The sequence below is a fragment of the Malaclemys terrapin genome, chromosome 7 (genome assembly GCF_027887155.1).
Source record: "Malaclemys terrapin pileata isolate rMalTer1 chromosome 7, rMalTer1.hap1, whole genome shotgun sequence".
NCBI classification, from domain to species: Eukaryota; Metazoa; Chordata; order Testudines; family Emydidae; genus Malaclemys; species Malaclemys terrapin.
The window spans coordinates 80,499,902-80,525,179 of record NC_071511.1 but is presented as its reverse complement, the minus strand read 5'-3'; the positions used below and the strand labels follow the sequence as shown (position 1 = coordinate 80,525,179).

General features: G+C 43.3%; 1 protein-coding gene across 3 annotated transcripts in view; it reads left to right on the top strand.

The window, feature by feature from the left end:
- Window positions 1-25,278, top strand: part of JMJD1C (jumonji domain containing 1C) — a 340,195-nt gene that overhangs the window by 247,256 nt on the left and 67,661 nt on the right. For 2 of the 3 annotated variants that reach the window (XM_054033944.1, XM_054033947.1), the window contains exons 4-5: window positions 14,214-14,319; window positions 23,756-23,880. In XM_054033944.1, coding sequence (XP_053889919.1) covers window positions 14,214-14,319; window positions 23,756-23,880 — 231 coding nt within the window. Of the gene's footprint in view, window positions 1-12,068; window positions 12,135-14,213; window positions 14,320-23,755; window positions 23,881-25,278 lie in introns of those variants that run through there. The other variant, XM_054033946.1, reaches the window with a different exon arrangement.

Here is a 25,278-nt window from a genome sequence, read left to right as displayed (position 1 = left end):
TCTTCACGAGGCCTCTCTGAATCAATGGCACTGGCGGGAAGGCATACATCAGAACCCCTGACCACGGTATGAGAAACATTTGACAGGGACCCCTATCCATCCCCCGGATCTCCCGCCAGCACAGGTCGATGGCACCGCCGTGGCCTTTGCACTTGCCCTCACCAGAGTCCGGCGCTGACTCAGGCTGATACAGTTACCTGCACCGGACGGCAGAGATCACCAGGGTGGGTGGCAACCCCAGTGGGGACTGCCGGGACACTGGCCCTTCTGGACCCCCTGGGCCTACCACCAGTGGCAAGGGGCTCCCTCCAGGGTTAGCTACTCGGTGCACCGGTCCCCGCACCAACTCTCCTCTGTGCGGGAAACCACGTCATCCGGACTGCCTGCACCTTTGCTGAGCGAGACACCAGAGAAACCGGCACCGAGCCCGGTGCCACCCCAGGGTCAGCTGTCCGGGCTTCAGCTGGATGCCCCTCCTTCGGGGGAGGGGGACCAAGGGGTCAGCAGGAGGAAGCGGAGCAGTTGCTGACCTCCTCCTCGTCCCCAGATGAAGCGGTGGCAGGCACAGTGGTATCAGGACCTCCGCCAATAGACCACAGAGCCCACCAAGAGCTGCTGCGTAAGGTTGCTCATAACTTGGGTTTACAGGCCAAGGAGACGGTTCAACAGAAGGACCCCATGGTTGACATCCTGAGCCCAGAGGGTCCATCCAGAATAGCGCTTCCGCTTATTAAGACCATACAGTCGAACTATAAGACTATGTGGCAGACCCCGGTCTCCAGCGCTCCAACAGCCAAAGGTGTGGAACGCAAGTACTTCGCCCTGTCAAAGAGGTACGACTTCTTGTTTTGCCACCCAAACCCATGTTCCCTGGTAGTCTCGGCGATAAACGAGAGAGCGCCATGGGCAGCAGGCCCCAGCATCTAAGGCCAAGGAAGCGAAGTGCCTGAACCTGTTTGGCAGGAAGTTGTATTCCTCAGGGAGCCTCCAGTTGAGGATTGGTAACCAACAGGCCATCCTCAATAGGCATAATTTCAACTCCTGGGCGTCAGTGTGGAAGTTTAAGGACAGCCCCCCACAGGGTTCCCAATAGGAGTTTACGGTGCTGGTGGACGAAGGCAAGGCCGTAGCGAAGACACCTCTCCAGGTGTCCTTGGATTCGGTGGACCTGGCAGCCAGGACAGTTGCATCTGGCGTGGTCATGCGACGCTCGGCGTGGCTGCAGGAGTCAGGTCTGCCGCCTGAGGTCCAGAACTCACTTCAGGACCTCCCCTTTGAAAGGTCCGGGCTCTTTTCGGACCAGACGGACGCAAAGCTGCATAGCCTCAAGGACTCGAGGGCCACACTCAAGTCACTGGGTATGCACACCCCGGCAACCCAGAGAAAGCTCTTCACACTGCAGCCTCCTCCTCAGCATCGCTACCAACCTCATCCTAGGCAGGAGCCCTACCGCAGATGAAATGGGGATAACAGGAGGCGGCGTAATAATAATAATAACTCCAATAGGCCAGGCCAGAGCCAAGGCCAGCATAAGTCTCAGCCTGGCCCTAAACCAGGCTTTTGAAGGTGCGCTCAAGGACAGCATACTGGACCAATTGCTGGATCCATCCCCTTGCTTCCTGGACCACCCGTCCCACTTCTCCTGTGCGTGGTCCAGTATTATGTCAGACTGCTGGGTGTTACGCACGGTGTGAAGCGGTTACAGGCTGCAGTTCTCCTCCCTGCCTATCCCCAGTCCCCTTCCCCGTCCCTCTTCAGGGACCCTTCTCACGAGCACCTCCTGGAAAAAGAGGTTCACATGCTTCTAGAGGCGGGGGGCAGTAGAGTTGGTACCAAAGGACCGAAGAGGGAAAGGGTTCTACTTCCTCATTCCCAAGGCCAAAGGAGGCCTTCGACCCATTCTGGACCTGCGAGGGCTCAACAAGTTCCTGGTCAAGGCCCGGTTCCGCATGGTTTTTCTGGGCACCATCATCCCTTCCCTGGATCCGGGGGACTGGTACACGTCCCTCAACATGAAGGACGCGTACTTTCATATCACCATCCACTCGGTGCATCGCCGATTCCTGTGCTTCACTGTGAACCAAGAACATTACCAGTTCATGCTTCTCCTGTTTGGCCTAGCTGCGGCCCCACGGGTGTTCACAACATGCATGGCGGTAGTGGCAGCCTTCTTACGGAGGCAGAGGGTTCGAGTTTACCCATACCTCGAAGACTGGCTCCTTGCGGGCCAGTCCAAAGAGGAGGTTCGGTCCCACGTGCAAGTGGCCCTGAGACTATTCCGCATGCTGGGGCCCCTGGTCAACATCCCCAAGTCCACCCTCATTCCAACGCAGAGAGTGGAATTCATAGGGGCGGTCCTAGATGTGGTACAGGCAAAGGCGAGCCTCCCAGTATCATGATTCCTGGCCATCCAGCAAGCAGTGAACTCCCTGTGCCAGTTTCCCACTACGCCCCAGATGCTGCCTGAGGCTGCTGGGCCACATGGCAGCATGCACACATATGGTCAAGCATGCCAGACTGAAACTCAGGACACTGCAGGCTTGGCTCACCCGTGTATACCGCCCAGGCAGGGGCCCCCTGGACTTGGTAGTGACAGCCCCAGGGGACGTGTTAGACTCCCTACAGGGGTGGCTGTCCCAGACCGTGGTTTGCGAAGGAATCCCCTTTGCTGCACAACAGCCGGACCTGATGCTTGTGATGGACGCGTCAGACTTCAGATGGGGTGCTCACCTAGGAGACCTCAGGACTCAGGTCTTGTGGTCCGGAGCGGAGCTCAGGGCGGTTCGTTTAGCCTTCCAGACCTTTCACACCACTTTGAGTGGTCACAGCGTGACAGTTCTGACAGACAACACAACTGCCATGTTTTACATAAACAAGCAGGGCAGAGCCTGCTCCTCGCCACTCTGCCACGAGGCTCTCCGCCTCTGGAACTTTTGCATAGCCCACGCCATTCACCTTGAGGCATCACATCTCCCGGGGGTGCAGAACGAACTGGCGGACCACCGCATGCACAAGTGGATGCTCAGAGTGGACGTCGTGTATTTGCTCTTCTGCAAGTGGGGGTTTCCCTGGGTAGACCTGTTTGCCGCCAGGGGCAACGCCCAGTGCCCGCAGTTCTGCTCATTCCAGCCTGGGCTCAATAGCAGACGCGTTCGCGATCCCATGGGGAGGGGAATTGAAATATGCCCCCCCCCCCGCTTCCTCTGGTGCACAAGGTCCTGCTCAAGGTGCACAGGGATGGAGCAGCGGTTATCCTCGTCGCCCCGGCCTGGCCCCGGCAGCACTGGTTCACCACACTCCTGGAGCTGTCGGTGGAAGTCCCTACACGGGGACCTCATCACGCGGGACAGAGGGTGGCTCCTCCACCCCAACCTGCAATCACTGCATCTGACGGCGTAGAAGCTCTGTGGCTGAATGCTTTGGAGAGCCAGTGCTCCCTCCCTGTGCAGCAGGTTCTACTTGGTAGTAGGAAGCCCTCCACCAGGGTGACTGACTTGGCCAAGTGGAAGAGGTTCTCATGCTGGTGTGTGCCCCAACAGGTTCAGCCACGCCTGGCTCCAGTGCCTACCATTCTAGAGTACCTACTGCACCTCAAGCAGCAGGGGCTGGCCCCGTCCTCAATCAGGGTGCATCTGGCGGCCATCTCTGCCTTCCACCTGGGGCTTTCAGGGGGCTCGGTGTTCTCCCAATCAACGGTGGGGCAGTTCCTTAAAGGACTGGAGAGGGTGTTTCCTTACTCATGCCTCAGAGTCCCTCCATGGAATCTCAACTTAATCCTTTCTAAGCTCATGGGGCCCCCGTTCGAGCCACTTGCCACCTGCTCCCTCCTCCACCTTTCCTGGAAGGTGGCATTCCTGGTAGCCATTACCTCAGCCAGAAGGGTATCTGAGCTGAGGGCACTCGGAGCCGCCATATACAGTGTTTCATAAAGACAAGGTGCAGCTCTGCCCACACCCCAAGTTCCTCCCAATTCCATCTGGGCCCGGACATTTCTCTGCTGGTGTTTTTTCCCAAACCCCATGCGGACCCAAGTCACCGCAGCCTGCACACCGGGATGTCCGTCGAGCGTTGGCATTCTACTTGGAGCGCACCAAGCCCTTTCGTAAATCCATGCAGCTGTTTGTGGCCATGGTGGAAAGGATGAGAGGCCTCCCAGTGTTGGCGCAGCGGATCTCCTCCTGGATTACAGACTGCATTCAGGCGTGTTATGACCTCGCAGGTGTTCCGGCCCCGGCGGTCACGACCCACTCAACCAGGACGCAAGCAGCTTCAGCGGCTTTCCTGGCACAGGTCCCAGTCCAGGAGATTTGCAGAGCAGCCACCTGGTGGTCGGTGCATACCTTTACGACCCACTATGTGGTCAACCAGCAGGCCCAAGAGGACGCGGGGGTTGGCAGGGCAGTCCTCCGATCAATTGTTCTGTGACTCCTACCCTCCTCCGAAGGTAAGCTTGTGATTCACCTAATGTGGAATGGACGTGAACAAGCACTTGAAGAAAAAACGGTTACCTACCTTTTCATAACTGTTATTCTTCGAGATGTGTTGTTCACATCCATTCCACCACCTGCCCTCCTACCCCTCTGTTGGAGTCGCTGGCAAGAAGGAACTGGAGGGGGTTGGGCCAGTGGGGGTATATATATATGCACGGCGCAGTGGCACCGCTCAGGCGGGGCCCCTGCCAGCCCGTGGGGTGCCGCTAAGGGAAAAGTTTCCGATGCTTGTGCACGCGGCGCGCGTACACCTAATGTGGTATGGCCATCTCGAAGAACAACAGTTCTAGCCCTTACAGTTGTGAAGAAAAGCTTGAAAATGTGAAAAAGAACAACAGTTACGAAAAGGTAGGTAACCATTTTTTTTTTGCATAAGTCAGAAACGTATACCTGACCATTACACCGTAAGTGCGGATTTGCGTACTTCGGGTTGGCGTAACCTGGGGGGTGTCAATACTGATCATCCTAGCAGATGGAAGGGGGAAGGGAGTGGGAATGAAGCCAATGGTTATGGAAATTGGAAGTTTCTTCAGATAAGGAAATGCAGAGAGGGAAGGAAGGAGACAAGACATGCAGGAGCAGAGCTATAAGGGGGGGAATAGCTCAGTGGTTTGAGCATTTGCCTGCTAAACCTAGGGTTGTGCATTCAGCCCTTGAGGGGACCACTTAGGGGTGTGGGGCAAAATCAGTACTTGGTCCTGCTAGTGAAGGCGCTGGGTTGGACTGGACTCAATGACCTTTTAGGGTCCCTTCCAGTTCTATGAGATAGGAATATCTCCATATTATTAAATAATGGTGATTGTGACGGTGAGCCTCTTTTTCCACTGTTACTGAATAAGGTACTAAACAAATAATGGAAAATTTAGTTTATACTTAGACTCTTGATCTTTATGCAAACTTCTCATTTATATCAACTTTAATTTTATTTGATGATAGCATATAGTTGTAAATTTATACCACAGACCATGGGTATAAAACAATTTAGCCCTTTCTAGAGTATGATTCTGATACCCCTCTCCATAAAGTCATTAGTTATTCCCTGCTCCCGTACTTGGAATCCTGATTTTCAGCAAGAAGGCCTATTCATTTATACTCTTTTAGGTTCAAGCCTCTGCACATAGTACTGGTCAGAAGGGAGTATCTCTGTGCTTTCTTTTGATTGTCATTTTTAGTGATCAACTTTAAGCTGCATACCTGATCAGACCCTTGGTTAGGCACTTCTTTTCCACCTGAAGCCTGAACCTAATTCTTTGTACCTTCCCTTTATGCCCTCAGAGCTCTGTTTCCTGTTTATGCTTTTACTTTGTCTCAACTAGGGAAAAGTGGTCAAGCTTAGATCAGGCTTAGGTATCATGTGCCAGCTAAATCCAACATAAACTCGACCTTTTTCCTAGCATAAATGCAGTATAATGCCCTGTAGCACGATTTAAATGTTTTAGTTGTAGTCTAGGCTCCTGCTAAGCTAAAATGGAGCTGAGGTATTATGCACTTTACAGTAGGAAAAAGATCAAGTTTAGATTGAGTTTAGCTAACATGTATTAATTAAGCCCCGCCTAAGTGTGAGCACTTCTCCTAGTCAAGACTAAGCCTTTAAATACTCTTTATGGTCATACTTTCTGTGAGGAACTTTTAAAAAGTTTGTTTCTATCCAGGATAGCCTCTCAGTCTTGCTTTAGTCAGGAGGAGGGGTCTCATAGTTCCAGGGTGAGCTGTGTTTTGGACCCATTAGTTCTTCTTGAGTGCATCCCTCTGGTGATAGGTTTCACTACCTTCACACCTCTCTGGGTAGAACCACACAGTCCTGCCACTCTTGGATTGGATCTCTGTGCTACGGCCCCCTGTTCATCAAACATGATAACACAATGGGCACAACTGGTTATGGCACCTGTAAGCCCTTTTCCTTAAAGAGTCTGTGACCACCAGCTGTTTAAAGTGTTTAAAGCTGTTTAAAGTGATTGGAGGGAGGGATAGCTCAGTGGTTTGAGCATTGGCCTGTTAAGCCCAGAGTTGTGAGTTCAATCCTTGAGGGGGCCACTTAAGGATCTGGGGCAAAATCAGTACTTGGTCCTGCTAGTGAAGGCAGGGGGCTGGACTCCATGAACTTTCAAGGTCCCTTTCAATTCTAGGAGATAGGATATCTCCATTAATTAATTTTAAAAAATTACTTAATTAATAAAAAGCTTCTTTAAAATAAAATATTATTTATTCACCCAGAGGTGCATAGCAAGCAGAGAAAAAGCATAAAACAACAAAAAGCCTATATTCATCTGGGTCTTAGCTAAAATGAATTCTTTCCTTGCAAGTTTTGGGTAAGTTCCACTCAGTCCAGACTACTCTACTCCTGATCTGCGAGATACAGATAGCTCCTATTACCTTCTTTTAATGTCTCTTTGAGACTATTTTCCAGCTGCTGCTTCCTGTTCTTACCCCCCTTTCCTCTCTAGGTTTAGTATACCCTTTGATCCTAGGCTCAGGCCTGAGAAGAAGAAGAGGTTGCTAGCATAGTAGCCACGTGGTCATTCCCCCAATTAAGTTCCCCCATTGTTTCCTTAAGGACCTTTGTTATTTTTTCTGGTGTTACCTTATCTCTTTCATTTGTTTAATTTCCCATTTCTTCCCCCAATCACCCAACAGCCTCCTTTGATTTAATTCCATGCGATCAGGCGAGATAATATCAAGCATGTATACTGAGGTGCATATAATATCAATTAAAAAAAAACACAACACCTTTCTCTGTCTCCACAAGAGGTTAAAACCATCAAAAAAGATGATGATGGGGAGCATCCAGCCAGCAAAGAGAAAAGGAACAAGGGGCAGTAGGGAAAGAAGGAGTTTATCTTCTGAAAAGGCTGAGGGCTAAATAGAAATTTGGAGTGTGGAAGGAGGTCATTTTGATTTTTCTGTAGGAGGGGCCCACTGCTAAAAATGTCTTGGTATCTAATCCAACTGTCGTTATATTTGATGACAAAATTTGCATCCAAGAGGAGAAGGATGCAAGCTTTCAGCAATCTGAATATTAAAGATGACACTTGTTATTGCCATTGCTCTCTGAAAATCTAGAAAGAGCTTTAAATCCAATAAGTTCCTGAGACTGCAGACAGCTTTGACAGTTTGGACAGGCATCTTTATCTAAGGATGCAGTTATAGCCCTTGTAGGTTCTTTAAAATGATTCCTGTGCAAATAAATAACTGATTCTACCCAAATGATCTTAAGTCAGCTAATTTTTATCTGAGTGTTTACCTACTCCAGACATTGAGATAGCAAGAAAACACCTCTGTCAGGGTTTGAGGGGAAAAAAATGTATAATATAGATAATTGTTTATTATTAAACTTGTGTTAAAACTATATAGTGTTCCTTCAGAAACCCTTTGTTGTCATTGTGTGTCTTGAGGTAATGCATATGTATAAGGGATACAGATAATAATACCATGTAAAACTAAACACTGTAAGTTAGTTGTGTAAACTGAATAATGTGAAGTGTAATGTTGATAGTTGTTTTTGTAAGTGGTGGTATGTGATGTAGAGAACATTGGATAGAAAATATTTGACATGCAAAGAATTTTTATTAGGGCTTTCAAGTGATTAAAAAAATTAATTACAATTAATCGCACTGTAAAACAATAATAAAATACCATGTATTTAAATATTTTCGGATGTTTTCTACATTTTCAAATATATTGATTTCAATTACAACACAGAATACAAAGTGTACAGAGCTCACTTTATATTTATTTTTGATTACAAGTACTTGCACTGTAAAAAAAAAATAGTATTTTTCAATTCACCTAATACAAGTACTGTAGTGCAATCTCTTTATCATGAAAGTTGAACTTACAAATGTAGAATTATGTACAAAAAAACCTGAATTCAAAAATAAAACATTTTAGAGCCTGCAAGTCCACTCAGTCCTACTTCTTGTTCAGCCAGTCGCTCAGACAAACAAGTTTGTTTATATTTGCTGCCTGCTTCTTGTTAACAATGTCACCTGAAAGTGAGAACAGGCATTCGCATGGCACTTTCGTAGCCGGCGTCACAAGATATTTACGTGCCAGATATGCTAAAGATTCATATGTCCCTTTATGCTTCAGCCACAATTCCAGAGGACATGCGTCCATGCTGATGACAGGTTCTGCTGTATGACGGTCCAAAGCAGTGTGGACCGATTCATGTTCACGTTCATCATCAGAGTGAGATGCCACCAGCAGAAGGTTGATCTTTTTTGGTGGTTTGGGTTCTGTAGTTTCCGCATCGGAGTGTTGCTCTTTTAAGACTTCTGAAAGCATGTGCCACACCTCGTCCCTCTCAGATTTTGGAAAGCACTTCAGATTCTTAAACCTTGGGTCGAGTGCTGTATCTATCTTTAGAAATCTCATGTTGGTACCTTCTTTGCATTTTGTCAAATCTGCAGTGAAAGTGTTCTTAAAATGAACAACGTGCTGGGTTATCATCCGAGACTGCTATAACATGAAATATATGGCAGAATGCGTGTAAAACAGAGCAGGGGACACACAATTCTCCCCCAAGGAGTTCAGTCGCAAATTTAATTAACGCATTATTTTTTTTAACGAGTGTCATCAGCATGGAAGCATGTCCTCTGGAATGTTGGCCGAAGCACAAAGGGGCATACAAATATTTAGCATATCTGGCACGTAAATACATTACAATACTGGCTACAAAAGTGCCATGCAAATGCCTATTCTCACTTTCTGGTGACATTGTAAATTAGAAGAGGGCAGCATTATTTCCTGTAAATGTAAACAAACTTGTTTGTCTTAGCGATTGGCTGAACAAGAAGTAGGACTGAGTGGACTTGTAGGCTCTGAAGTTTTACATTGTTTTGATTTTGAGTGCGGTTTATATAACAAAAAGATCTACATTAGTAAGTTGCACTTTCATGACAAAGAGATTGCACTACAGTAGTTGTATGAGGTTAATTGAAAAATATTATTTCTTTTATAATTTTTACAGTGCAAATATTTGTAATCAAAAATAATATACACTTCGATTTCAATTATAACATAGAATACAATATATATGAAAATGTAGAAAAACATCCAAAATATTTAATAAATTTCAATTGGTATTCTGTTTAACAGTGCAATTAAAACAGTGATTAATCACAATTAATTTTTTTAATCATGATTAATTTTTTTTAGTTAATCGTGTGTGTTAACTGCAATTAATCGACAGCCCTAATTTTTATCTGATCAACACAGACTGAAACTACAAGCTTCTGAAATACTTGATATGTCTGTACTCCGACTATACTTGGAGTCAGTGGGACAAATTCATCTCTTCACGTAAATTAACACCAGAGTTGAATTTGGCTCGCTGACTGCTGAATTCAGATGAGACCCCAGTATCACATGAATATGTAGAAGTTAATATTTAGGAAATGCTTGTTTTCCTGTGTAGCACTTGGTGAATATAACATTGTAAACATATTTTTCAAGTGTGTTACACACCATTTTTTATTTAATTCATGTCTTAAATCATCTGAAAATCTCTAAGCAGTAAGAGGAAGCTGTAGTTAATTAAACCACAGATGGCAAGGACTAATGTGGTGCTGACCTCTGTGAGGACTGCAAAATCTACTGAGTCTTTTTTTTTTTTTTTTTTTTTTTTTTGGTGTGAAATACTGCAGCTGAAATGAGTTCTTAGTGTTATAAAGAAAATGTCGTTCATGCATTAAACATCGTGTTGCAACGTTGTGATTTGAGGAAGGCACCTTCTAAATCCACATTTTCAGGTGCTTATGATATTATAGAGTACATTTTAGCTTTGGCTGTTTTTCCATTACTGAGTCTTTTGTGTCACAGACAATGGGATCTTCCCTCCTCCTTGGTCAGACAGGAAGAATTGACAGTAATTGGAGAGTTTTAAAGCCCTCAAAGCGGGGCTCAAATTGGGCAGTGATATGGATATATACTACTCCTCCATTTGCTCTAAGCTCCAGAGTTGCAGTTTTCATTTTAAAACAAAATCAGTCTCTAGCCCTTACTCTAGCCCTTGTTGAATTTCAATGAGGTGTTAATTCAAATGTCATAAGACTGGCCATTCTGGGTCCAACCAATGATTCAAGTAGCCCAGTACCCTGTCTTCTGACAAATGGAAACGTCTTCATGAAAATCTCTGTTTATACAAAGTCACTGTTTTGTGTGTGGGAGGAAAGATTTAACAAAAGTTTTGATTATCTTTAATCTACTGTACATGACATCTTATTTTCGTGCCACAAGTATCTGGCAGTTGGGTGAGTATCACCACTTCCACCTAATATCCTTTCTCCTGTCTCCCAAATCAAGGAGGAAAGAAGCAGGGCATCGGAGACCCACTGGGGAGTCAAGCTCAAGGGTCCACTAAGGATATGGAGCCCTGCATTATATTTTGAACAATCTGAAGAATCACATTTTGGTATCTCAGGTGGACAGAATTTGGTTTGTGGGTGGAGCTTGGAAGAATATTGCTGTTTTGTGGGCCCTCCCCACAATTTGATTCTTTGTCTCTTTGGGTCACCTTCAAGTTCCTAAGTTTGATTCCTGACTCAAAAGATATCTGAAGTAGGACAAGTAATCTGTAGCTTCCCCATCAACTATCTTGGATGCCTCATTGTGTATTTGGAGCCTGAAAATGCTTTCTTGGACAAAGAAACTGTTTGTTTGTTTCTTGTGCTGTCTGTCTCAGCACTCAAACATACTCTGTGATCCTGTAGTCTTACTGTGCCTGACCTTTCCACTCCCGCTACTGGGAGAAGCAGGAGGGGGCCTGGTTAAAATGGGATTATGGCAGTATAGCTCACAATTCCAGCCTGCTCCACCACATCGTAAGAAAGGAGAGACTATGGCATAGGTATACTCACGTTCTCAGAAGAACTTTGGAACATTTACTTAAGCTCTTTTAGGAAAATGGACTCCCTTGCATTGTTCAAAAATTCCAGGAAAGTCCTAAAAGCTTTGCAGTGTCTCATCACACAGGGGGTCAGAATCTGAATCCAAGAGGCAAATAGATAAGTCAAATAATTTTTGCTCAGGTAGGAAGAAAACCACTCCACTAGAGCTGTGTCCACATCTTGGTGGGGTGGAGGTGGTAACCGCAGATGAGCTCTGTAAAGCCTTAAATGACCTGGGAGTTCTTCATTCACAGGTTGCTTATGGCCATGCTACTTTATGCAGCTGTCTTCTGGAAAGATAGTAAGCACGGGAATACGACTTCTCCATTCCCGTCCTTCCTTTCTGTGGCCCTGGGGCACTTTCTCTTGCCAGTATTTAGTCTAGTCCTCCTCTTGTATGAGATGCTGCTACTGTATTAAGAATGCAGAGACTTTGCTATAGTCAACTCAGAAGGGCAAATTATAATCCCATTTACATGATAATTTGCTTTTTGTGACAGTGGCAAGCCAGCACAGACATCCACTCAGAGGAATCTTGGGTTCCAGAACTGAGGGCAGACTAATCTTGGATTGGGAGGTAACAAGACTAACACATTTTCTTTCAGAACAGAAGAACTCAAACTGTGGAAATTGGCAGAGAAGAACTATAGAGATCATGAATATTCTACAGTTTGACTGGTCGTCAGTCTAGCTAAGAAGGAAGTAAGAATCCAGGATCTGTGCTGTCTTGACCAATCACAGGAAGTACCTTTATAGGGTAAATGGGATTATATTTTTTTTCTTTAGGAAAGTACATTGCTAAGAAGTAAAACCAGATAATTCCAGACCAACTGCACCGCCTGCAATGCCATCTTAAAAAGGAATTGAGGAAGTTGCAGGTCTGATGGCTTTCTTCTTGTGCTCTCTACCAGCCTTTCTTGTAGGGCACAATGAAGCACTAATGTATTCTGCTCCAAAACACATTATTACATTTGAATGTATGACCGAGTGAATGCAAAAAAAATCAGGAAATTCAAAGGTAACGTGGACTACAAAAAACATAATTCAGCCACTTGGCATATACATTTAACTGAATATACAAAAGTACAACACATGCATAAGGGGGTAGAGTTATGGTGGTTGTGGGAACCATTATTTTGAATTTCCTGACATACTGAGCTTAAATTCTCATATTAGAATTTCGCCTTGACAGTGATTTTTATTGACCATTGACCAATTATTTTAATTGTGTGTGTGTGTGTATAATAATCAATGCTGTGTAGAGAATAACTTTCTATATTAAATGCTTATAGGACAGTATGCAGGGCAGTCTTTATTAAAGGGTGACAAATCTGAATAAACTTGTTCAAATGTACTCTTTTCTGTTTAAAAAGGGTATCTTTTCGTGTGGTTATTTTATATAAATACGAGAAGGCCATAACACAAAGTATGTACAGTCAAAACCCTAGTTTTTAGGATATTTTTCTCAAGGTATACTTTATTTATTTTTGTGGCTTAATACATTTTGGGAGATCTCTTAGGCGATAAGTGGTTTCTTATATAGGTTTCACATATTGTCTTTGCTTTTTGTTGCTGTGATCTCATGTTTAATGAATTGGAGATGTATAATAAGATATCAAGTGGAGTAAGCTGTGTGTGGGGGTAGGGGTGTAAGAGTTGAAGCCTATGCAGTACTGTGGGAGGGAGACAGACTTAGAAAACTGAAAATCTGTGTAATCTTTTGGACCTCTAATTAGATTCTTCACACATCCCTTCTCCCATTCTAAGGATAACACTTTTGAAGGCAAACACTTTTAAATGGTAACAAGCAGACACTAAAAGGAAAAGGGCAGTTATTGTTAAAATATTTTATAACCTATGTGCTGAGGATCTCTCTAATTATTTTCTCTCTCTGTGAGGGCCTCCTCACACAACTACATGTACCTTCTGTCCACTGTTTCCAAGATGTGCCCATGTACTTTTCAAAGAGCCACACTATGGCTGCTGTTCCTCCCAGTTACTCTAGGGCTCCTGCCACTGATTTCAAATTCAGGAGTAGTAATTGTGCTTTGAAAGAGAGAGAGAAAAATATCAGAGCCCAGAGGTGAATCAACAGGTTGTAGTAGATCCCATGACTGAATAAGCCATGTTTCTAAGTACAGAAAAAAATGTTAATTTGTGTCTAGATCTGCCTTTTTGTGAGGACAATGCCACCAAAAATGGATTTATTTAATTTTCTAGATACTTTCTGATTAACTCAAAGATGTACATTGGAAAGAGAATTTGTTTTAAAATAAAATCTTTGTTCATGAGAGTTAGAACCAAAACTGAAATATGTCTTATTTCAGTCAAGACGGTTTACCAGGTTCTGTGTAGTATTAAAAACTAGCAATAGTAGTTTTCTTTTCTTACATATACACATGCATTTGTTGGTATAAATATTTAAATTCTCTCTTGCTGTGTATAAAAAATATGAATTGGACATTTCAGGCTTCTGATTTTAACGCCACTTTGTTGAAACAAATGTTACCGTGTTCTTATAAACACTGAACTCTTTATAGAGTAACGTTAGGTTATAGGGAAGGCCTCATTTATGAAAGTGTGATCCTATTAATAGCTTGTAAGTCTGACCATGTATGGGATCCGGTGTACTTTTTTCCTCATGAAATCACTCTTACTACTATCAAATACAGCTTGCACGTATGAGATTATTTTAAAAATAACCTCTGGATTTGTATTGAACCAATACATTTTACAGTCTTGTTTCAAATTGTACTTTGGAATTCGTTTAGAAAGATAAACATCATAAATGTTATGAATAAACATAAAATGGTTCTATTTTAAATTTCTACTTTAGGACGACGTAGACAGTCTAAACCCAGTTCTCAGGGACAACCCACAGCTTCACGAGGAAGTAAAAGTCTGGGTAAAGGAACAAAAGGTTCAGGAGATTTTTATGCAAGGTAATTTGAGAAATGTGTGTGTTTGTATTATTTGTATTTCCTGGTGGGTGGGTGGGTGTGGGTGTATTTTGAAGCACTAGGTTGAATTCCATTTGTGCCTAAGTGGTATTATGATAGAGCATGTCTTCCATAGTTCAACTTTTCTAAGTAGGCCTTTTGAAAATAGGTTGTTAAAACAACAAAACGCAATTGGGAAAAAAACTGTGTTGTAAATATACACCCAGATTTTCAAAAACATATGCGTAAATGTTCATGCACAGGTTTTTTTTTTTTTTTTTTGGTTGTGTTTTTTTTAAACTTGGGTCACACCCTATAATAATTATGCATCAGTTTAATAATACCATCAGGCTGAACGTTGGACATTTTATTCATGATTTTGGTGTTGAGACTAGTGATGGTGCTTTAATCAATAACCACATTTTCTTTTTAGTCGACACTATACTGTTATGTGCTCTAAAGAAGGAAGCATTCTTTGGGATAACAACGTGTTAGTCAGAAGTACAATTGATTTTCCCTTAGAACTGCTCAGCTCTAATAACAATGGCCTGCTGTTTATAGTTGTGCTTGTTTCCAACCAGTTACTGTTATATTGCGGTAACTATATCTGAAACGCTCTCTGATTTTGTGCTGTATGAGGGCCTGCTGAGATTTTGACATGTGGCTTTCAAATTGTTGAAGTTTTGTAACTCTCAGTCCCCATTCCTATAGTTACTGCTAATCCATGAAGTTGTTGGCTTTCTAGTTTCTAAAATGGAAGTTTTGTGAAAGCTGACGTGAAGTAGGGGAAGGGGATTATTTGGAGCAACTTTGCTCATAAATAATTCTAATGTAGCATACATTTCCTATTGTCATGTAAGTGTTTGTAGGATCAAGAACTAAATTCCTAGTTAAATAATGACATAAATTTTGAGGAAAAAATGTGCAAAACAACCAAACAGAATTAAAAGTATGAGCATAAGCAAACTAGAATTTTGAAGAACAAATCATGCCAAACTTCATTGCTGCTTTGATAAAATTACAAAATTAGTGGGTGAAGGGAACACAATAGGTCTAATATCTGAAGTTTAGTAATTCTGGCTGGCTAATGGATGACAAACAAAGACTACTGAAATAGACAATGTACTCAATTGTGGAGGAAGTATCTAGTGTGGTGACACAAGGGTCAGTATTAGATTTAGTTTTATGTGATCTGGAAGAGGGAGTTAACAGTGTGCTGATTAAATTTGCAGAAGATAATGGATTGGGAGTAGCATGAACTCAAGTTAGGGCCAAATACAAAGGGAATTAAAACTGAATTTATTCTACTTATTCATTTTAATTTGAATATAATAAAAACACACCTATATAAGGCTGAAGGCACCCCAACTACATAATACAACAAAACAGTAACATCATTAAAATAATTGTTCAGAAGAAACTCTGCCAGCCTGTCCCCTACAGAAAAGCTCCTTTTCCACCCCTTCATCATTCCAGAAATCTTACCCTTGTCAAAAGCCCTATGAAACATGTTTTTGCAGCATGCCCAGAAGATCATCAAATTCAGGCTGTTTCCAACCAAGGGTTGGAGCAGTTCCAGAGCCTCAGACCTCTTACACAGAATGCCTTAAAAAGAACAGGAGTACTTGTGGCACCTTAGAGACTAACAAATTTATTTGAGCATAAGCTTTTGTGGGCTACAGTCCACTTCGTCGGATGCATAGAATGGAACACACAGAAAGAAGATATTTATACATACAGAGAACATGAAAAGGTGGAAGTAGCCATACCATTAATCCCCTCTTTTTTAATAATGAAGGGGATTTTAGCTCAGGTACCTCTGCTGACCACAGCTGTGGAGGTGTGGCATGGGGAGAGGTCATTTCTCAGTTAGCCAGGTTCTACGCCATTTAGGGCTTTTGTAGGTGATAACCAGCACCTTAAACTTTGTGCAGAGACCAGTGGACAGCCAATGCAGTTTCTGGAGCACTAGTGTCAAATGCTCCCAGCAATGTGGCCTACCCAATAAAGCGAGACACTGCGTTCTGTACCAGTTTCAGTCTCTGAATGATTTTAAGGGAAGGTTGGTTTTAAGGGAAGGTTGATTTTCTTTTTTGGTGATTTGGGTTCTGTAGTTTCCACATCGGAGTGTTGTTCTTTTAAGACTTCTGAAAGCTTTGCTCCACACCTCATCCTTCTCAGATTTTGGAAGGCACTTCAGATTCTTAAACCTTGGGTCGAGTGCTTGTAGCTATCTTTAGAAATCTCATATTGGTACCTTCTTTGCATTTTGTCATATCTGCAGTGAAAGTGTTCTTAAAACAAACAACGTGCTGAATCATCATCCAAGACTACTATAATATGAAGTATATGGCAGAATGCAGGTAAAACCATGGAGCAGGGGACATACAATTCTCCCCCAAAGAGTTCAGTCGCAAATTTAATTAATGCATTATTTTTTTAATGAGCGTCATCGGTATGGAAGCATCTCCTCTGGAATGGTGGCCGAAGCATGAAGGGGCATACAAATGTTTAGCATATCTGCCATGTAAATGCTTTGGAATGCTGGCTCCCATGCGAACGCCTGTTCTGACTTTCTGGTGACATTGTAAACAAGAAGCGAGCAGCATTATCTCCCATAAATGTAAACAAAGTTGTTTGTCTTAGTGATTGGCTGAACAAGAAGTAGGACTGAGTGGACTTGTAGGCTGTAAAGTTTTGTGGTGTTTTGTTTTTGAATGTAGTTATGTAACAACAAAAATCGACATTTGTAAATTGCACTTTCATGATAGAGATTGCACTACAGTACTTTTATGAGGTGAACTGAAAAATACTATTTTTGTTTATCATTTTATAGTGCAAATATTTGTAATAAAAATATAAAGTGAGCAGTGTACACTTTGTATTCTGTGTCGCAATAGAAATCAATATATTTGAAAATGTAGAAAAACATTCAAAAATATTTTATAAATTTCAATTGGTATTTTATTGTTTAACAGCGTAATTAAAACTGTGATTAATCACTATTAGTTTTTCTGAGTTAGTCGCTTGAGTTAACTGCGATTAATCGACAGCCCTACATATTAATATTGCTTTTTGTTGTTTCCTTGTCTAAAAACTGTTGGGGTAGCAAGTTTCTGAGACTCTCATACAAAAAATGTTGTAAAAAGTGGACTAATGTAGAATCTTTATCCTGCTGAGTGAGATGGCCTTTCATTCTTCACCAGGCTATCAAGATCTGTGTCTTAATAAGACCAAGCAAGATAACTTGTTCATTCAAGACCAGTTTGACCACACACTGTAAATAGAGCAACAAGATGTACAGTTTTACAGTAACTTTTACAAGTGTAAATACAGGAACATTTAAATCTAAGTTCCCTGTAAGTTGCGTGGCTGTGCAGCAGCCTATTTATCGCCATGCAGGTGCTCAGGGAACCTGTCTGGGGATCAGCTGGGGAAGGGACGCCTCTCTCCCGGCCCCAACCTAGCCTGGCCCCCAACCTGCTGCGGCTGGGGCGCCCCTCTGCTGGCCCAAACAATGCTATGGGCCGAACCCAACTGAGACAGCCCAGACCAGATCCACGCGCGGCCCGGGCGCCCCTCCCCCGGCCCAAACCCAGACCCCTCCTGGACCTGCTTCGGTGGGGGAAGGGGCACCTATCCTGCAGCCTCAGCCCCGGAGCTGCCATGGGAAGAGAGAGCTGGGGGAGTCCTCTCTCCCTGCTGTAGCCCTGGAGCATCCTCTTACACTCCAACCCCCTCATCCCCAGCCCCACCCCAGAGCTTGCACCTCTAGCCTTAAAAACCTCTAAGGAAGGAGATTCCACCACCTCCCTAGGTAACCCATTCCAGTGCTTCACCACCCTCCTAGTTAAAAAGTTTTTCCTAATATCCAACCTAAACCTCCCCCACTGCAACTTGAGACCATTACTCCTTCTTCTGTCATCTGCTACCATCTGCTACTGTGTCACACATCACCTTCATATTGATGCACATAACAAAATTAATTCCGCACATGAGTGGGAAAAGTTAGAGGGAACACTGATTTTAACCTATCTGATATTAAATCCACTAATAGTAAAATGTACTTTGAATATTGTATGACATACTTAAGATACATTAAAAAAGTTTGCCTTTCTTTTTATAATCATAGATTCTGCTACCCTTATTTATGTTGAGTAATACCTGTCTCTGAGTATTCCCAGTAAAATCAGTGGGAATTAATTGCAGAGTAAGGTTCTGCTGAACGTAAAAAAGGGCAACAGAATCTGGCAGAAATGAATGAACGATATTTTAGTGTTTTACGTAAGTTAGTTCTTACTTTGAAAAGCTTAGGTTTAGTTATAAGCCTTTGAAAAAATCAGTTTGCACATGCTCAATAAAGACTTCAATTTTAGCAGCTAAAATCTTCAAAGATTCCATCCTCACTTAAGCCTCTCTCAGCCTTTAGTGCTGATCAGAGTGTGCATGCGCAATCCCTACTTATGTGCCATTCCTTACTGCTCCTTTGTGAATGAACTGCACATGTGCCATCCCCCCAGAGTGACTGAGTATGCTTCATCCTCTCACAGCTCCTCTGTGTGACTGGACTGAGCATGCTCCAGCCTAAGGCTACAAGAGTGAAACCAGATTTTCCCTGTAATCGCTGGGATGGATCCAGAAACTGGAACTGAAAGCAAAGAGAGTTTCTCCTGGTCTCACAATGACACCACCCTCTACCCCCCACAGCACCCAGGCAGCATGGAGGAGGAAACTGTCTGATGTGAATGCAGAGGGCACAAAAGCTGGTGCAGGGGAGAGGGAAAGGAAGTAGATTGAGACAAGGAGTCCAGTGAGACTGGGACTGGAGGCAGGGGGAGAAAATTGGGACTGACTGGGCAAGGACACTAGGACTAGGGACTGAGTGGTAGAAGAAATTGGAACTGGGAGTCCGAGAGAGGGGATATAGGAGATTGGGACTGGGAGCTTGCAGGTATGAGACTTGAACTAATTAAGCAAGGAGAATAGGAGCCAAGTAGAGAAACAGGGTGCGGGGAGGAACTAGCTATGGGAAAGAACGCTGAGGAACTTGCGGGGCGGAGGGGAGATTGTTACTGGCGGGGACAATGTTCTATGAACAGTGGGGGAGGCACACAAGGAGGAAGAGGAGACAGATCTGACAAGTAGGTAGGGTATAGGAGGAGCACTGTCATTGGCTGGGCAAACAGTCTGGGAGTTGGGAGGGAATTGGTATTTGGACAGCAAGCCCAGAAGGGGCGACTAAGTCTGGCTGAGCAAGAAAACTTTTGGAAGGCACAGGACAGAAAAAGGGTCAAACTTGAGAAAAATTGGCAGAAGAGGAGTCTTTGCCCACTAGATACACTCCCTGCCAGACCCAGGAGTGGAATCCCAAGATTCCAGAGTCTCATTGTTCCTCTGCTGTCAGCAATTATCAGTAAAATCCACTGGCAAAGTACATGTCTCATCCCCCTCTAATGCTGATCTATATATAAGATGACAACCTACTATTGCTATCAGTTGCTCGGTTAGTTCAAGTGGCAATGATCTGTGTCGTGGATCTAAGCTTCCAATCCTGCTGATGAATGGTGGGTGTCAATATGATGCCACATGATGGAATTTCTGTTTTTTTCAGTTTGCTTTTCTAAACCTTAGGAAACTACAGGCAAAAACCTGTGTTTAAAAACATTTGGGTTGCTATGTCAAGCTCTCAAAAGTTAGCAAATGCCAGGATTAAGGTTGTCTGTGCAACTTTAATTTGGTCCCCTGGTCATATGCTTTATGATACTGTCTTTAATTGCATGATGGCATACTATTTTTTCCATTGGACCCCTTCTACATTCAGTGCACAACATGGAACTGCTTTGGGGGTGAATCAAGGTTGTGTAGTGAAGGATACTATTGCCTATAGGATCCCTGTTCTGTTGGCTGCAGAATTTGGAAGGTGTGTAGTGAATGAGGCAATGGGTTGCAGAAAGAGAACGAATGGTCTCATGGTTAAGGCACTTGAAAGCTGCCTTGGGGAAATACTATCCCTGTTTCTGACACAAAGTTCCTATGTGATATTTAGCAAATCACTTAAATCAGACTTTTTCCACAGGTGCCCACTAACTGTGTTTCTCATTTTCTGGATATCCAACTTGGGACCCTGAGGTCTGATTTGCAGAAGTGCAAATCACAGCTGCAACTGAAGTCAATAGGAGCTGTGCTTTGAACATACCAAGTGCAATATAATGCTAAGTATTTTTAAAAATCAGGTCCTAGAAGTCTCAAATTGAGCTCCCAAAATTGTGGAAACATTTGATCCTTATCTTCGTGCCTCAACTCCCTAGCTGCAAAATAGGGTTAAAACCACCCCTTCCTCTGTCAGAGGCATTGTAGAATGTAAATTAATGTTTGTGACGCATTCAGAAACTGTAGTGATGAGAGAGAGGGGCTAGGTATAGACTATAAACCTACATTGGTATAACTAGGTCACTCGGGTGTGAAAAATACACACCCCTGAGCGACGCAGTTGTACCGACCTAACCGACGCAGTAGACAACTGTGTCGACGGGAAAGCTTTTCCTGTTGACACATCTACCGTCTCTCGCAGACGTGGATTAAATATGCCAATGGGAGAAGCTCTCCTGTCGGCATAGTAGGGTCTTCACTGAAGCAAAACAGCAGCACGCAGCTGCACTACTACAGCATTTTAAGTGTAGACCCGCCCAGAGATAATGAAAGTGAGTGGAGCACGTTTCTAATGCTCATGATTGTGGGAAAACGACTGAAAACATGAACCCTACAATCTCAGAAAGCAGAAGGCAAGTCTCGTGATTTTTAATGCTTTAGGCTGACGATGCTGAGCTGTCTCATCTATGTTGTGTATGTAGCCTTCTTTTGGACTTGAATTTGTTCATGTACTGTTCGTACACTTTTAAAGGACAGTATTTAAGATTTCTTTAACAAGTTTACACTTTTTAAAACTAGAGCACAATTTTTTTTTAATTAAGGTAAAGTTACAATAAAATGTTAAAATATACTGCATTGTACAACCTTATTCAGGGTCAGGTTAATATTCAAAGAACCTGGCAAAAAGTTCTGGTTTGCTGGCTGGGGAGCCTTCCTCTGAGTACACTAAAAAGTGTCACCAAATTTCTAAATACCTTCCCACTTTAGGGCATTTCTCTTGTGCATATACTTGGTGTGAAAGCTGTTCCATTACAAGGACAGTCCTTATTTTACTGTACCACAGTTCCATAGCAGGAAAAGTCACATTTTTCCAATAATGTGCAATACAATGTCTTCAATAAAAAAAAAATTAATTTATTGTTCTGTTCAAAATGTAGGTCCTTTATTGGAGCATTAAGTAAGCAGATCAGGGGTCTCTACAAAGCCAGCATTTTGTCACAAGATAAATCTCTTTCATAATTTCCTCCCCAAATCATCTAATTCCTGAACAGAAGCACCACATATGCGATTATGGTCCCCATTTCCTGCAACCCCTCCAACAGAGTGCTCCCTAGTAGCAAAAATGTGGCATCAAATGCCATGTATACAGCAGTTGATTTAAAAAACAAAAAAACAAAAAACAAGTTCTTTGAGCCACACAAACTGAAAGTATATCCCCATTCACATGTACAGACCCACTTATTCAGCTCAGTTTCTTTGTCCAAATCCCTATCTCATCTTTTCATCTGGGTTGTTTTCTTAACATCTTTTTTAATCAAAATGATACATATCTTCGAAATTAAATCTTTGTTCCAGCTTGCTCCTGGATGAACTCCTCACATGTGGTGAAAGGTCTAGATAGAGCTGTCTTTCATTCAGATTTCACAATAAAATGTTTGACTTGTAAATATGGGAACCTTATCTTTACATTATTACATATCTCTTGATATGATTTCAAATCAGGTTTCAGGAACAGCTGTCTAAATTGAGTAAGCTCAGCTTTTACCCACAATGCATAATCACTTAGATATTTCCCAGGCATAAATTCCTAATTATTAATGAAAATACTGTAGCTAAGGATGAGGGGCCTCAGTGAAAGGAATTTGACAAATTTGTCCAAAGCTGCTAACATGTTCTGGATGAATGGGTGATTTTTTAATTTTTGTTGTTGTTGTTGTTGCCTACATTTCTTTTTAATGAAACAGTTACTATAAATAGTTGTATTTAGGCTCCAGTCATGTTCAAGTTTTACCTTTGAATGGTCTGTCATTAATCCAGCTGATCACATCTTTTAATTGTTGTGCATAATAACAAGTCAAATTAGGGTACGCTGGCGCACCTCTTTTTATAGGCTTATACAGAACTTTAGAATTCACCCTTTGTCTTTTATGACTCCATATGAACTTTAATATCTCATCATGCCATATTTTTAATGTCATGTCAGAGAAACCAACAGGTAATGCACTGAAACAAAAATAACTTTGGGAGGATATTCATTTTTACCGAAGCTACCCTGCCTAGCCAACGAATTAAGGATCAGTATACAGGACCAATATGCCTCTACAAAACTAATTTCCAAAACTAAACTTTACTAAAATCTGTCTGAAGTACTCCCACTCTAGCTGGTCAAAGGCTTTCTCAGCATCCAGAGAAAGAAGCACACAGGAAGAATTGTAAGAATTAACATTGTAGATCAAATTTAGAGTTCGTCTGAAATTATCAGATAGATGCCTACCAGTAATTAGCTAAGACTGGTCTAGGTGAAACTATTTGGGCAAAATGACACTCAGTCTTTTTGCTAGCAGCTTGGCATAAGTTTTAGCATCCACATTAATTAAGAAATAGGTCTGTATGATACACAACTGGAAAGATCTTTTCCTTCTCTAGGAATGAGTACAATTTCTGCCTCCGTCTATGAATCTGGAATCTCGTCTCCCTGCAATATGCCGTTAAATCATTCACTTAAAAGAGAACACAATTCTTTCCATCTTTTTGCGGCTTGTTATGGGGCCACTAGAAGAGGTTGGGCCACTTTGCTTTTCTGAACTACCTCAGTGGAAGTAAACTTTGTGGTCAGTGATGGACAAACTTGCAGCTGCAGAACCCAAACACGGAGATCTAAATTTTCTCCTGAAAAAGCATCTAAGCATGTGACCAGCCTGTTCAACAGTGTTTGTATAATCTGCTGTGACACACTCTTGCCTTTCAGCTTATTCTTTTATACCTTTCGTGGTTCGGTTTTTTTCATGATTTGTCATTACAGATGCAGCAAGAGTTAGTAAGATAAGAAAACTGTTATTTGAAAACATTAGCATAATTGACCTTAGAATCACTAAATCATGTTAAACATTCCCATGCATTCCAAAATGTCTTTTTGAATCAGAAGTAAAATGCACAGGCTGGCCAGTGTGCTAGATACACATCTGGTTTGTTACTCATTCCCTGTGCATTGTATTGTAAATGCTACATGATCAAAAAAAATTTTTGGCTGAATTTCTCAGTGTTTTTCTGTAACATTTTCCTTTTAAAGGTCCATATTCCTTAAACGGATATAGGGTGAGAGTATACAGACAGGATTCTGCCACCCAGTGGTTCACTGGTATAATTACTCATCATGATCTCTTCACCCGCACTATGATTGTTATGAATGACCAGGTAAATATTATGACCCTTACTCAGAAAAGTTTTATGACCAGCGTAAATGTTTGATATTTTTTTAAAGTGTTGTGGTAGTGTTAGATTTATTATGCTGTTCTCTTCAAATGGGTACAAGTATGGCTCTTATTAGTCTGAAAGTGGTGTTTAAACAATATGCATATAAGCAATAAATCCAACATCTAAGATTTTAGGTTATCTTATATAATCATTACCTGATTATTGAAGTGCTTGAAATGAAGTAATCTAGAACCAAGAATCAGCCTTTAATATAGGCTCTGCTTCGAATTTGTCTCCTATCACTCCAGTAATAACTTTTTCTTCGAGTGCTTGCTCATATTGATTCCAATTAGGTGTGCGCGCGCTGTGTGTACAATCGTCGGAGAATTTTCTACCCTAGCAACACCTGGTGGGTCAGCTGGGGAGCCCCCTGGAGTGGCGCCTTCATGGTGCTGGATATATACCCTAGCCGACCCAGCGCCCCCTCAGTTCCTTCTTACCGCCCACGACGGTCGTTGGAACTGTGGAGCACGGCATAGCTGTCCTCCACTCTCCCTAGTTTTGTTGTAGATAGTTGTTGGTTGTATAGTTATAGATTAGTAGTTTCGTAGCTAATAGTTTTATAGAGTAGTCATAAATAGTAAGCTGGGGTAAGGGGGTTTTTATACCCTCCCCTTCCCCCCCGGCGTGCAGCCGGGCTCATGCCCAAAGCTCCTGGCTTTAAACTGTGCGCGACCTGTGCTAAGCCTATGCCAACGGGAGACCCCCACGACTCTTCTCTAAAGTGTCTAGGGGAGTCTCACCAGATGGACAAGTGTAAGTTCTGCAAGGCTTTTCGGCCCAAGACCAAAAAGGAGCGGGATTTTAGGCTTAAACAGCTCCTTATGGAGGCGGCATTTAGCCCAGATCCTCCTTCGGCGCGCCAAGTTCCGGCACCGAACGCCTCGGTGCGCAGCGCCCCGGCGGTGCCCTCAGGTACTGCACCACGAGGAGACGCGGATAGTGCCCCACGGCACTGTCCTCCTTTGGCACCACGTGCACTGCAAGCCCCTCAGCGCAGTTCCCTGTCTCCGGGTCATAAAAGACCCCGTAAAACTCAGGAGACTGCCGCACAACAGCAGGCACCGGCTCCCCCCGCACCAGTGGTGGAGTTGCGTTCGGCTTCGGAGCGCCCGAGGGTACAGGCATCATCGACACCGTTGATTGCGGCACCGGTTGTAGGGCTGTTGAGTCCGGTGTGGACTGGCTCCCCGCCCCATCTCGTGGTTGAGCCCTGTCTCCTGTCTACGCCGGAGACATTTGCGACGGCGAGGGACCTCATTGCCCTCATGGATCCGGCGCTGTCTCAGACCGCGGCACCGCATCTGCTCCGCACGGTGCAGTCCAGGGGCAAGCCTG